General features: G+C 34.9%; 1 protein-coding gene across 1 annotated transcript in view; it reads right to left on the reverse strand.

Annotated features, from left to right (window-relative positions):
• The window catches only part of LOC109045382 (glycine-rich cell wall structural protein 1-like), a 13,968-nt gene extending 9,609 nt beyond the window's left edge, over positions 1-4,359 (reverse strand). The window contains exon 1 of the mRNA XM_042748369.1: positions 4,242-4,359. Within this exon, the coding sequence (XP_042604303.1) occupies positions 4,242-4,359 (118 nt within the window). The remainder of the gene's footprint in view (positions 1-4,241) is intronic.
• Between the last annotated feature and the right edge of the window lie 9,760 nt (positions 4,360-14,119).

Genomic DNA, 14,119 nt, shown 5'->3' on the forward strand with positions numbered 1-14,119 from the left:
GAGGGGGGCGAAATGTCAGGGTTCTGGACTGTCTGTATATGTTTTGCTCCTCCTGACCCAGTTTCTCCTCGTGTTAATTGTGTTAATTTGATTACAGCTGTGTCTATTTTGTCCCTGTGTTCATAAGCCCCAGTCTGTTCAGTTAGTGTTTCTCAGGGCTACCAGTGATGTACCTGTGTCTACCTCCTTTTTCCCTGTTTTGGATTTACCCTCTGTGTTGGATACTATTAAAGTCTCTTTCGATTATCCACGGCTCCATGTTCCTTCCGGCAGCATAACGTGACATATATATATATCATTATTGTGATGGGGGGTGGGGGGCCTGCATTTTCTTGTGATTTCAATTTCATATTCCACAATGCAGCTTTATTTCTCATAATTGTGACATATCCCACATCTAGATTTTATTTCTAACAATTGCACTTTAATTCTCACAATTTCAAATTAATTTTTCTTTATATCGTACAGTATTATTTGATATTTCAAAATTACATAACATGGTTTACAACAAACTACTGCAACATCACATTTCTTATGTAGGATTTTCTTTAGACTGTATTATGTAAAAAAAAAATAATATAATCACACAAATGTATTTACACTGAAATATGAAACTGAAAACAAACAAATAAATAATTTTAAATGTGGAGTTGCCATATTCATAATGACAGGCCACATCCTTTTTCTTTATCTTTATTGATGGAATAGTACAGCTTGATATTGAAATGATCTACAAGTGATCTTAATGTTGTTGTAACAGAGACTGCCATAGAAGTTTGTGGCCTAAAATATCAACAAAGCAAATAATCTTTCGGTTATGCTTCATGCACTTTATGTACTTGAAAACAGCACTTGAAAATAGACTAATGTGCCTTAAGTTATTCTAAAATAACAAAAAAAAAAAAAAAAAAAGTTAATTACCTAATGCAATTGGACATGAAAGCAGACTACACAAGATGTAATTACTATAATTATCACACAAACTTGTACTAGTATTACTAATGCAAAATCTTTGTTTATATGATGTCTTCTACATTGAATGGAGCACATTTCTGATGTCACTGTGTGATAATAAGCATTTGTTTGTTGTGGCACTCTAATTAACATGAATTAGCCTAATCCATTTCATTAAAACAGTCCTTTCCACAGATAAATCTACATCTCTCGCCCTCTTAAACATACTAGGTTCACAGCACTGAAGTACAATATGACATTTCTGCGCACCATAATTTATGTCTAATTACACAAGGTAATTAGTGGTTTCACACAGACAACGGCAATTCTGGGAAATTTGCAACTCAAAGAGAAATAGAAAACACCAACCATTAGCTCCACCGTGACACAGAAGGGCAAAGGACACATCTGGATTGCATTGCAATCAGCCAGTGGAATAAAACATATCAAAGGAGCTCTATAGAGAATAATACTGGCTTTACCACTCCACAGGGGCATGTTGCAATGTTTGACTAACTATACGCATCCAATTACTACATTCACTTTTTAAATTAACAGTAGGATTTTTTTATTTATATATATATATATATATATATATATATATATATATATATATATATATATATATATATATATATATATATATATATTTTACTGTTATGTACTATAATTATGTTTAGTGCTTCTAAAAAGTTCAGCCAATGTCTATAATTAACAGATGTTAAAACGGGACATATGTGGTTCACACCGGTATTTCTGGCCTAATTTCCTGCACATTTGGAGTTTACTGCATTAAAACATAAATATTGTGAAGATGCACATTTTTGATGAAAAACAACAGCAACCGGCAGTTAAAAGAAAAAGTAATTTACCATATGGCACACTACTTAACATTTTTTTTTTCTTTAATTATTATTATTTCGTTGCATTGATAACAGGTTGTAGAAGAGAAATATTAACTCAGATTTAATTTTTCATCTTCTGTGGCTGCAGCAGCAGGAAACATAAAGGCACTTTGATCACACAGTATTGCCTAATATAAAATAAGCTTTTCAGACTCTGCTGAGGATACCGTATGCTGAGTTTTGATGCAGATGATGCTCATTAAAGCACATTTTACAGCTGCACAGAAATTATTCAGAAAGAAGATTTTGTAATTGCCTCTAATTCAGTTCATATTTAATAATTAAATATGAGGTTTAACTTCGTAGCTGAATAACTTTGATATTTGTGAAGATGGAAAGCATTTACATTTGAGGATAAACCATTCATAAAAACAACAATTGCAACTATTTACCATCTGACAATTGCAGGATCACAAATTTAATTTATTGCCACAATAGCATTGCTCTAGATATATAACAATACATAAATGCTTTTAGATTTAGGCATTCAATGAAACATGTCCCCAAAGAATATTGGATGCTTAAAACACACTCGAAAATTCCTGAATTTCATCATATTAGATATTTCCTAATTATAGCATTTGTAAGTCAGAAAATAGCATCTTTAAGGCATTAAAAATTTGTGCCACATCCAATTTCAGAGTTGTTGTGCCAGTTAAAGGCTAAGTTCACCCCAAAATGAAAATTCTGTCATTACTTACTCACCCTCATGTCGTTCCAAACACATAAGACCTTTGTTCATCTTTGGAACACAAATGAATATATTTTTGATGGAATCCGAGAGCTCTCTGACCCTCCATAGACAGCAATGCAGCTAAAATGTTCCCAGGTCCAAAAACGTAGTAAGGACATCAGTAAAACAGTCCATGTAACATCAGTGGCTCAACTTCAGTTTTGCGAAAGCTACGAGAATAATTTTTGTATGCAAAAATGTCATTAATGACAGAGTTTCATTTTGGGGTGAACTAACCCTTTAATAAAACAAGGAAATCTGTGTTATGATGTAACTGTGCTATACATGTTCTGCTGTGCATTTCCCTGCTGAGCCAAGCAATAATGGTATAGCTTTAGTTGCTTAATTAGATTTTTGGTTACTATATTTCAGAAGCAGTGCAAAGCGTTTGCATTCAGTTCACTTCTCCAGGGCAGAAATGAGCTGACATGTTGAGCTAGTAAATAGAGTAGAGCAGTACATGACTTAGGGTTCCCTTAAAGCAATGTGTACTGGCTAAATAGGTTTTTGGTCAATGTTAAGAACATATAATATCATTTGGCTCCACTACCAGGCCTGCATTAGTGTATAGATGTTACATTGTTCCTTAGAGGACTGGATGTACTGGAACTGGGCTGAACTTTCTAAGGTAGCATGTGAATGTTGTTATTTAATCTTTATTGTAAATTAATGAGAATTTCTAACTATTGAATTAATAAATTCATGAAACATTTTTTTTTCTGCCTACTTTTGTAGTTTATCAGGGATAAAGCCACAAATAATAATAATAATAATAATAATAATAATAATAATAATAATAATAATAATAATAATAATAATAATAATAAAAGTATTTTAATGCATATTGTTATAATAATGTGCAATACTAGTTAAGATCTTATACTTTACTGTTTCCCCCAACACAAACAGTATATTCTATATATAAGTATAAGTATAAGTATAAGTATATTCTATTTATTAAGCTTAATAATGATAGTTACAGCATCATGGTCAATAATCAAAAACTATTAATTATTTATTTGTTTCACAATATCATAGCCCTACCCAGTAATGAGGTCTGATTTTGTATTTTTTTTATTTTTATTTCCTAATTTATGTAAGCTATTTAAAATTACATTGATCTCATATCATGATGAAATTATTATGTAAATATATTTATATCATCTTTGGTCAGCAATAAAAAAAAAAAAAATGTCACGTGGAGCTTTTATTGCACTGTAAAGACTGAGGTTATAAGCTTTTGTAAAATGTTTTATTTGTATTTTCTATTTTAATTTCTATAAAATTCTGATTGATTGATTGATTTAATTAATTGTTGTCAACTGTTCATATATAAACAACATATATATATAAACAACCTAAAAAAAAAAATAGTTAATAGGCCTCGACGGATTTTACATTGGATGATAATTCCACCATTTTTTGTTTTCCTTATAAAATAAATCCAATTTAATTCAATAAATCCTAAACTCATTCCTAAACAAGATTTAAAACTGCCCAACTAATACTAGACTACAGAAAGAATAAAAACCATGGGAAATGTCCAGATGTCCAGACCCCAAATTTTTAGATCTCTGGCTGGAGGTGATAGATCAACCCCTGCAACTGAGACAGAAGGTCTCTCCGAATGGGAATTTCTCAAGGAGCACCATCCAGGAGAGACACTAGATCTGAGAACCAGACTTGGTCTTGCCAGAACAGAGCTACAAGCAACAGGTGAACTTGGCCCTGAGGAACCCTCACTAGAACTCCAGGAGGAGAGCCCATGGTTGCCCCTCGGTAGTGGGTGGAAGTATTTCAGTGCTACTATAGAAATACTGCCCCCATTTCCAGACAGTTCATGTGCCATGAGAATGCTGGCCCTCCCAGTGTTCATGGTTTGGCCACCCATCGAGGACCTCACCCCAGTCCATCATTACCAAACAACCGACTGAAATGTTCTAATGTGCAGTAGACCCGGTGGAATCACGCTGGCTGCTGCTGCCACATTACCTAACAATCTCTTCACTCTGATATCTTGGCTTAACCTGACACTGCCCACAGCAGCGAGGACCAAATCTACTTGCGCACGTGCCTTGTCTGCATCATGGTCAAATCCCATATTACACCTCGAAAAGTGGTTCTGGGCCAACTAACCAATCAGAGTAGATTTCATGTGTTGAAGGTGGGGTTTCATCAAAACTGGAACTAAACAGGGCGTTTGAGGCAGACTGAGAAGAGAGCTGCTGCAATAATGTAAAATATGTGAAAAATAATGTGTATTTGGAACACTCAAGCAGGAAAACCTGTTCTATTATACCCGAATCAAGACTTTGTAAAAGGACATAACAGGACCTCTTAAATAAGAAATAAAATAAATAAATAAATAAACAAACACACACACTTTAAAAAATACTACTAAAACAAACCTATATACAATTTTGACAGTGTGTACGCCATTTATATACAGGAATATATGAAGAGTTTTATCTAAAATTAGGATTTTTTTCAGGCTCCTATGTTTAGGTTTAATAATTTTACTCTAATGGCAATTTATAGGTCCTTTTCTATGCAACTATGCTATTTCTATGCAATTAATTATGCAATCTGAACTCTTATATATATATGAAGAGTTCAGATGCAAAAGCCTCTAAGTGCTGTCTGAAATTTTCTTCTAATATATATATATATACATATATTACATATATATTACATATATACATATGCATGACACTTCAATATTTTATTTTTAATAATTTTGATGTTCTATAGGGGGCATCATTAAGGGTTATAATTATTTAAGTTTTTTTTTTATTTTTCAAGTAAGTGAACAAACAAGTATGAAGTTAAAACAGTATAGTGTTTCCAGACAAGGAACTCATTATTACACTTCTGCATACTTACAGTAGGTAAGTAATGTATGTAAATCAGGAAAAAATGGATTTTTAGTGCAGTATTTCCACTGAGGAAGGCTTATGGAAATGTACATTTTAGGATGATGTTACAGTGCACAGCTCTTTCGGGAATACTGCTTGCACAGTACAAAAATAATAATAATAATAATATTTGGGTTTAGGGTCAAATTATATTCCAGGAAAGAAGTCTAAAGCTCCTAGCTGCAGTTTTCCTTTTCCTCAACCATAGTCACACCATCAAGCAGTTGATTGGACAAGTATTTTCCCAGGAATTCTCACTCCCAGTGGAAAACTTCTCCCCCTTATCATGCCAGGGTAGCAGTTTACCTCCTGCTCATGCTGTAATTAGTGTCATCCTTGTGTGTTTGAACACTTCATGCTCCGTTCACACTGACAGCGACTTACTGAGGCAAAGCAACTGGTTGTCATTCATTTTCTTTTACAGTAAGCAATATCTGGCCAAAAACGCAAAACGCAATGTGGGCGTATCCACTGACTTTACAAAGTTGAGAAAAGTTTAACTTTATGCAAATTAGCAACAAAGTCAGTGGAGCTCATGAAATTAGTCTCCTGTGAGATACTGTAGTTGATGAGATGAATTTATTTACTTTTCTGTATGATTTTTCTCGCACCTGAAACAGCAATAATAATAATAATAATAATAATAATAATAATAATAATAATAATAATAATAGAATGGTGTGTGTGTGTGTGTGTGTGTGTGTGTGTGTGTGTGTGTGTGTGTGTGTGTGTGTGTGTGTGTGTGTGCGTGCGTGTCTCTCAATTGATAATCCAGTATGGTTTGTTGGTGATATAACATTATGAATTGCTGTCACTTATAATATTACCATATTCTTTAGAAACTACAAAAACAAGAGCTATTTTTTTGTTAAAACAGAATAAATAAATAAATAATAATAATAATAATAAAAACCTCTTATGTTCACAGTCAGTCTCATTTCTTAACTGATTTTGAGAGTACAAGCACAAATAATAACCTTGACTTACATGATAATAATTGTGCAAAGGGAAACAAAAATGCTGTATGAAAATGATAAATAATTTGTGAGGAAACTGATGTCTTAGGTCAGAAAGATCCTTACTTATCCAGACTCATCCTGTAATCTCTCATTCTGGGAAATTTTAAATACAAATAAGTTTTTATGTGAATTTTGGATATTAATTTTTATTAATTTTCAGAATCAGACTCATCTGGTTTAAGTGAAACTCACTGGCTCAATGAAAAGATTACTGTTAAATAAACTAAACTTAAGTCTGTTTTTCACACAAAGTTACCAAGTGATACTTGAATTTGAATGTTAAAATATTACTGAGCATTATATAATGCTCAATTTGTGCTCTTTATTTATTAAAGTTACTACAAGGTATTACTACAAAAATATTGCTGTTCTGTTAATAAAATGACTTGCCTCCACTGAGATGTAAAACGCCTCAGAAGTGTTTAATTCTGACATTTCTCCCAACTGATAAAACATCTCATGCAGCTGTCAGTACAAATATGCAGGACATATTGATCCTAAAGTGACAATGATTCCATGTAGGCATAATGCATAGTCATAGCTTGAAACACAGTGTTAATGAAAATGGATATGAGCTGTTGGAAACGGGCATACATGGGGAAAGCCTTGTCAAAGTGATGAATATAGAAAGACTTTTCAGCACTTTTTTTTTTTTTTTTTCTGGGAGGAAAATGCTCAAAAAGTAAATTATATGGGGGCCAAACTTTTTCCATGACTAATTCTTCTCATTAATAGTGTATGTAAAAGTTATGACCTGCCAACACGTATATATATAAGGTACTTTTATTTAACGATGTTGGGGAAAAAAAAGGTAAGGAAACAATTGAAATCACGCTTGTAATTTTTTTCCTTAGGTTTTTGGAATTAAAATTTGTTTTTTTCTGTTTCAAGTCCAGGTAACTTTTAAACTAGTTTGTGTTGTGTAACTCAGTTTTGTTTTTTTTTATTTTTCCCCTTTATTAACAAATAACTAGCTGTCTATGTTTGGATTCTGTTTAAAACTTTGTCAAGTGCTTTAAGTAACTAATGCATTTTTCTTGTCTTCAGTAACTCTCAGTTTGCTTGTTTATCCCATACAGAATCATGCATCCATATGCAACTTCTTTTCAATGAACGTTTGTGCATATGTTTCTGTATGGGAGTACATCAATGAAACTACATCACAAGCATATTCATAAACATATCAGTAACCATCAAAAAAGTAATCACAAGTTAGTCAGGGTGACAAATAGACATTTGTGAATATAACGTTTGCCTGGGCAGGTAACCATAGCAACAGTTGGCCATTTTCCGCACTTTTCATTAGAATCATTTTTGGATGTAACATTGTCTAAACAAACTGTCATTATTTACTGCTTTACTAATGATTTATATCTCTCAAACATGTAAAAAAAGTAAATGTCATTTAACTGTGCTATAGACTGCAAAAACAATCTGAGTTTTGAAGATTAACCTCACCAGAAAGCACCCTGAAAATTTCCTACATTAATAAAGTCACAGTAAGCAATAATTTATGAATACCACATTTTCTACCATAAAGTGAATGTAGCTGTTAATGTGTTAATGTGGATTCATACATTTTATTTCATTTCTTTTCAAAATTCTTTAAATTGCTTTGTCCATGACTCGGCCCTGAAGGGCCTCTGAAAAACAATCTGAGAAATGCACAAACAAAGCTGAGCAGCTCGAGAGTTGTCTGTACTAGTGGATTACAGCCTATGCCAAAAGCATTTCAAAAATGTCTCTGACTGAAACATTAACTCTTCTTGCAGTTCATGTGTCTAACATGAGTATCAGTTACTATAATTGTTAATTTTTCATCCATTAACAGCTTTTTAACCGCAGCTAGAATGCAAAGTCTTTTCTGGAACATTACTGGTATATTACCATTTAGAAAACAGGGGGGAACAGGACCCTCTGAAAAATGCCAGTAAAGCCCTTTCTGCCACACCTAAGCTGTGTCCCAAAGTTAAGTGCACACACTTCGAAGGCCAGGCCGCCGAAGTGCACCAAAACCCTCCGAAGTGCATGAGATTCTCCGCCTTTGCAGGATTTCCTAATTCCGCCACCAGGTGTTCCCGATTACCGCTGTCGCATAGCAACAGTGCGAGAGGAGAGCTGACGAGAGGACAATCCTGCCAGGATAGGTGGAGCCAAAATTGCTCATTTTTGTTTTTATGTTTTATGTCATAATGGAGGAGACGGTGATGTATCTCAGGCTTAGCCAAGACCGAGGCCAGGAAAGTTACAGTGGTTTGCTGCGTCCTTAATTGTCGGATTACAACTTTAAATGCAGGTATTGGCTTGGAGCTTACTTGAATAATGTAATCATACATATGAAAAACTACAAAATACATACACACACACACACACACATAGCAGTTCAAATGCTGACTGATATCTTACAAAAGTGCGATTTCATATAGTTAATTATTGTCTTGACCATGGTGATCATATGTAGACAGGTTAGCAAAAATAAAACTGTGAATAAAAAAAGAGAGCATAGTACAGCTCAATGTTCAATGGCAGCTGTCACAGCTGAACAGTGCTCTGTTTGACCGGTCAGAGTCCTTCAGATGCAGCCTTTGATATAGTTAGCAAAAATGTGTTAATATTCGGACAAAATGTCGATACTTTCATTTTCAAAATAATCAGAGATGGACTGTAAGGAAGTACATTCGTTAAGTATTCTCAAACAAATATGAAGTACTAAATTTTCTTTTCTTTTCTTTTTTTCACAGACAGCAACACTAAAATATGGTCCTTTACAACATGATTAAATTACCCAAGAGTATATGAAGTAGGCAGCTTTACATTTAATAACCTTGAACGTATTCAGAAGTTAAATGCAACATGCACAGTAGTAATGCACTGTAATCATTTACTCACCCTCAAGTTGTTCCAGGTTTGGAATTTTAATTTTTGGGTGATCTCATTAGCTAAGGTTATAAATATGACTAGTAATTTTTCCCCAATGTGGTATTTGTAGTAACTAAAAGTAGTTTACTAAAGTATCTCAATATTTCTTCTACTAATTACTTTGTCATAGCTCTAAACAATTTCTCTTTTCCTTCTTTCCCTAACTCAGACCAGATCCCTGTACTGCAGAATAAAGCTGAATGTGCCAGTGCTGGACAGGTGTTTAATGGTTTTGGGCTGAGCAGGGAGGCCCTGACAGTGCTGCTGGATCTTCTGAGAAGTGAACGACGACAGTGATGGGGTGCCACAGTCCAGACCCTGGTGTTTTTCTTTTCTGTCTGCCAGTGGTACATCATACAGAGTGGTCTCCAGAGTGTATGACATGCCTCGTTCCTCTTTCCACTGCATTGTCCTACTGTACATGTCGCTGAGGAGGTGCTGGCCATTCACCAAGAGATGAAGAACCAAGAACACATTTATTCATTTATATACTTAAAATCTTAATTTGTATTTTTATTTATTTATTTATTTATTTTTTCTGATGTTAAACCTAAGATATGTTGTGAATAGTTGTAAAAAGTACTGTCAGTAATGTATAGAACAATTTGTTTTAATGTGAAAAACACTTTATTTAAAGAACCAATTCTCACATTAATTAGCTGCTTATTAGCATGCATATTACTAGCATATTGCCTATTTATTAGTACTTATAAAGCACATGTTAATACCTTATTCTGCATGACCATATTTAAGATCCCTTAATCTAACCCCGTACCTAAACTTAACAACTACCTTACTAACTATTACTAATCAGCAAATTAGGAGTATGTTCAGGGAAAAGTCTTAGTTAATAGTGAATATGTGTTCCCTATTCTGAAGTGTTACCATATATATATATATATATATATATATATATATATATATATATATATATATATATTTATATATTTACAGGACAAAAAAATAAATGCATATAAGAATGTTTGGTGAAAAATTATAAGCTGCATTAAAAAAATATCTCTTTTCTCTGTTTTCTCTTGGCTAATAAATAATATATTTTTTCATAAGCACTCTGTCAAGAAGAGAAAACAGTCCCTCCATTCTCTCCTTGCTCTCCTGTGCTCTTCTCTCCTCTGTCTCTCTCTGGAGTTTGATGTCCTCCCCGAGTAGCTCCACCAGCTTCCACTCCCTCCCTCACCTGTCCCAGGACACTTGCAATCCTAAGGCAGAGCAAATAAACCATGCCTGTTAACAAGAACAGCACAATGAATTTCAGCAAAAAATGTGTCTATTAACTTGCTCACTTTGTATTTTTATGTCTTTCCCAAGCAGACTCATTTTCTCCAGAATAGTACTAAAACAAAAGAAAATGGAAACACTTATTAAGAATATAAAGACAGGTTTGCAATCGTAACATTAGAAAATATGACACAGCAGGACATGCATACAAAATACTGAAGTGCTAAAGTTTGGTTAAAACATTTGTAGACATATCTTGAATGACAGCACTAAAAAAAACACAAGACTGCTATGAGAACACCTACAGCAGGTGCTGTTGTCTGAAGCAGATGTGAAAGCATGCCACTTCCACTGGCCAACGTGAGGTCATGTGACATAGTGTGCATGACAAATTAGCAAGACTATAAAAGAGCACCTACGTGACAAAATCTCCAGGTTTAATTTTTTTTATTTCAGGTATGCATGAAGTATGGCATTGTGACGCAACTTCTGTTGCGCCAGCCAAAGCAAATGAAATGTTGTTTGGAAAAGAAAAGTTGATTGGACATGTCACGTAACGCACACAGACAGGTAGATCCAAATGCAGTATGTTTTATTAGGGCAATCCAAAATCATAAACAGTCCAGGCAGGGGTCAAAACCAAACATAAACAGTCCAAAACATGAAACACGAACATCCACCAGGGAACCAGGAAAACGCAGGGTGACATTCAACAAGGACTCCGTAACAATGACAGAAACAACCAGGGTATTTAAAGACAGGTGCAAACAAGGTAAGTGGTGACAGCTGAACACAATGAACAGTGATGAACAGATAAGGCTAGTGGGAAATGTAGTTCAGAAGGGGGTGACAATCAGGGGAAGTGAGACCTCTAGTGGCCACCCAGGGAGACACAGAACAGACACTGTGACAGGACATAACTTGTGCAGTCTCTTGTTCTCTGATGAATCAAATGGCGCTTGGGAAAAAGGCCTGATACCCTCTGAGGAGTTTTTGGTGGGCGCCACACTCCAGCAGCAGCACTGATTTAATAAAAGAGCACCTTTCTGATATTTTCCTCATTCATTTCCTCCTAATATTTTAACCACAGATGCCGCTATGCTGTGATCATAACAGTTTATGGGATGGCCGACAGTCATTTGATTGGTGGCACATTTGTTTCTTATCACTATATATAAGCAACTTGGGATCTGTTTGCATGCAGCTGGAGAGGGAGAGAGAAATGGGAACGCCCATCTGTTCTTGTCCCAAACTGTGAGCATAATCCATGTGCACCTCGGCAAACACGGGACCAGAGCCGCAAGATTGCAGCCTAACTCCAATCCCTCAAGAAGAAAGACAGCTCATTGTGAAATGATCACGGAAAATCAGCCTTTTTGAGGGCTGACTGAGCATGGTACACATAACACTCTAATCATGAGTTTCATCCCCTTAATAGATTGGGAGCATGGGATGCACAACACCTAACTCTAAAACAGACAAATGACATAAAGACAATATCAAATAATTCACACAAATACAAACAGGCAAGTAGCTTCCAAAAAACAAAGAAACCTAATATAGGCCTAGTTTTCTTTATTCTAAATGGATTTTGAAGGCATCTTTCATTCCTTCTTTCTTACTTTGATGAGTGCATCAGAACACTTATTAGAAGTAGATTTGGGGCTCTCATATGAGTCATGGTTAAAATTACAGTAGCATTGCTCCACTGCCTGTCACAAAAGCCTTTAATACAATCTCAATTTTCTGACTTTGTCAAGAGAACCAGCTCCTGTGGGATATACAGAGGCTTTGGACTCAGAATTTGTGACTTTGAATGAAACAAGCAGTCAAATTAGGTATGAATAAAACATTTAGATAATACACAGCTAGACTGAGAGAATAGATCAGAGGTACTGGTAGTGATTAGCTCATCTGCTGAAGAAAAAGTCAAGATGTACTGTAGATAAAGCATGCTCATTTTCTTTCACCTGTTCAACCTTCTACTGTTATTCTCGACCCTGGTGTCACAGATCTACAAATTGGCTCTTGATGGAACCAATGAATTTATTCAATGATTTATTAAGAACCCCTTTGTGAGATCTTAATTTGAGCACTGAGCCATTTGTGCGACGGCTCATTTTACAGATTTCCAATCTTTTTAACTTTCAACTACAAAAGAGCGCAGCAGTAGGGGAACAGAAGGTAAAATCCCATTCATTTTCTTAATAGAAAAACTGATTTTTAGTGCTAAAGCATTTACCCTTCAAGACCTGGCCTAACATGAGCACCAAAGAGGATAGTTCACCCAAAAATGAAAGTTCTGTCATCTACTCATTTTCGCATTGTTCATATTTTACTTGGTTCTTTTCTTCTGGGAAACACAAAAGAAGATATTTGAAGCGCAACTGTTTTTGCTCATACAGCAATAGTTTGAATATCTTTTTTTGAGTTCAACAGAAGGAAGAAAGTCATATAGGTCCTTAATGACATGAAAGGTGAGTTAATGATGACAGAATTTAAATTTTTGGGTGAACCAATTCTTTGGCGCACTACTATAAAACTCAAAAACCAAAAAACTACACTAAAGAGAGATCCACCAGTCTGCAAATCTGTGAAGCCAAGAAACTGCCTTTACCCTTCCCAGTCAGCGTAGGTTTTTATCCCTCATCTCTGATCTATGTTACCACATAAGCCAACACATTAACACCATGCCAGCAGTGGAGTGCTGCTGGTAAGCTTCCATCCCTTTTCAATCTGCAGCACTCACTAGTGCAATAATCATAAGCCACGCCGGCTTCTAACACTCCAAAGCTGGCATGAACTGAAGTGCTGCTTGGTGGGATGCTAATTGCCATTTCCTCGTCTCAAGCTTCTTGATTGCACCCCGGCTGTTAAGGATGACGACCTCCTGTACAGGAATGGCATCGACACATCCAGCTGGAGCGCAGTGCTCTCCGCCCCACACAAATACTGCTGATGTGAAAATCAAGTTCTGTCAGTGGTGTGCTAAGAAGATGCCACATATGTTTTGAATCATTTAGCATAAGGCAATTCTCAGATAAAACAACACAAAATCTGTTGAAAACATATACAAGCTAATCTGTTACTACTCATGCATAAAAATCGCATGGCACATACATAATTCTGAGTTAACAACAGTTTAACATAAACAGTTACTAAAAGAGAGTCGTCCAAAACATCAGAAGTATATGCTGGATGATTCTTTTGTCTTTTATGGCTAGTCTCTGTAATATTCTAGAAAGCAGTAGAATATTACAGAATGTTATAGAAACTTCTAGAATGTTTCCATTCTTGCAAAAGAAAAAAAAAAGGTATAAAAACTGTGTTGGTGTACAAAACCAATGTTTCGTAATTAATGATAGTTCTAAACTTTATCTGACCTAAATATTTACCAAAGTATTGATGATACATGAATTAAATAGCACAATAATA

Source organism: Cyprinus carpio, chromosome B21 (genome assembly GCF_018340385.1).
Source record: "Cyprinus carpio isolate SPL01 chromosome B21, ASM1834038v1, whole genome shotgun sequence".
NCBI lineage: Eukaryota > Metazoa > Chordata > Actinopteri > Cypriniformes > Cyprinidae > Cyprinus > Cyprinus carpio.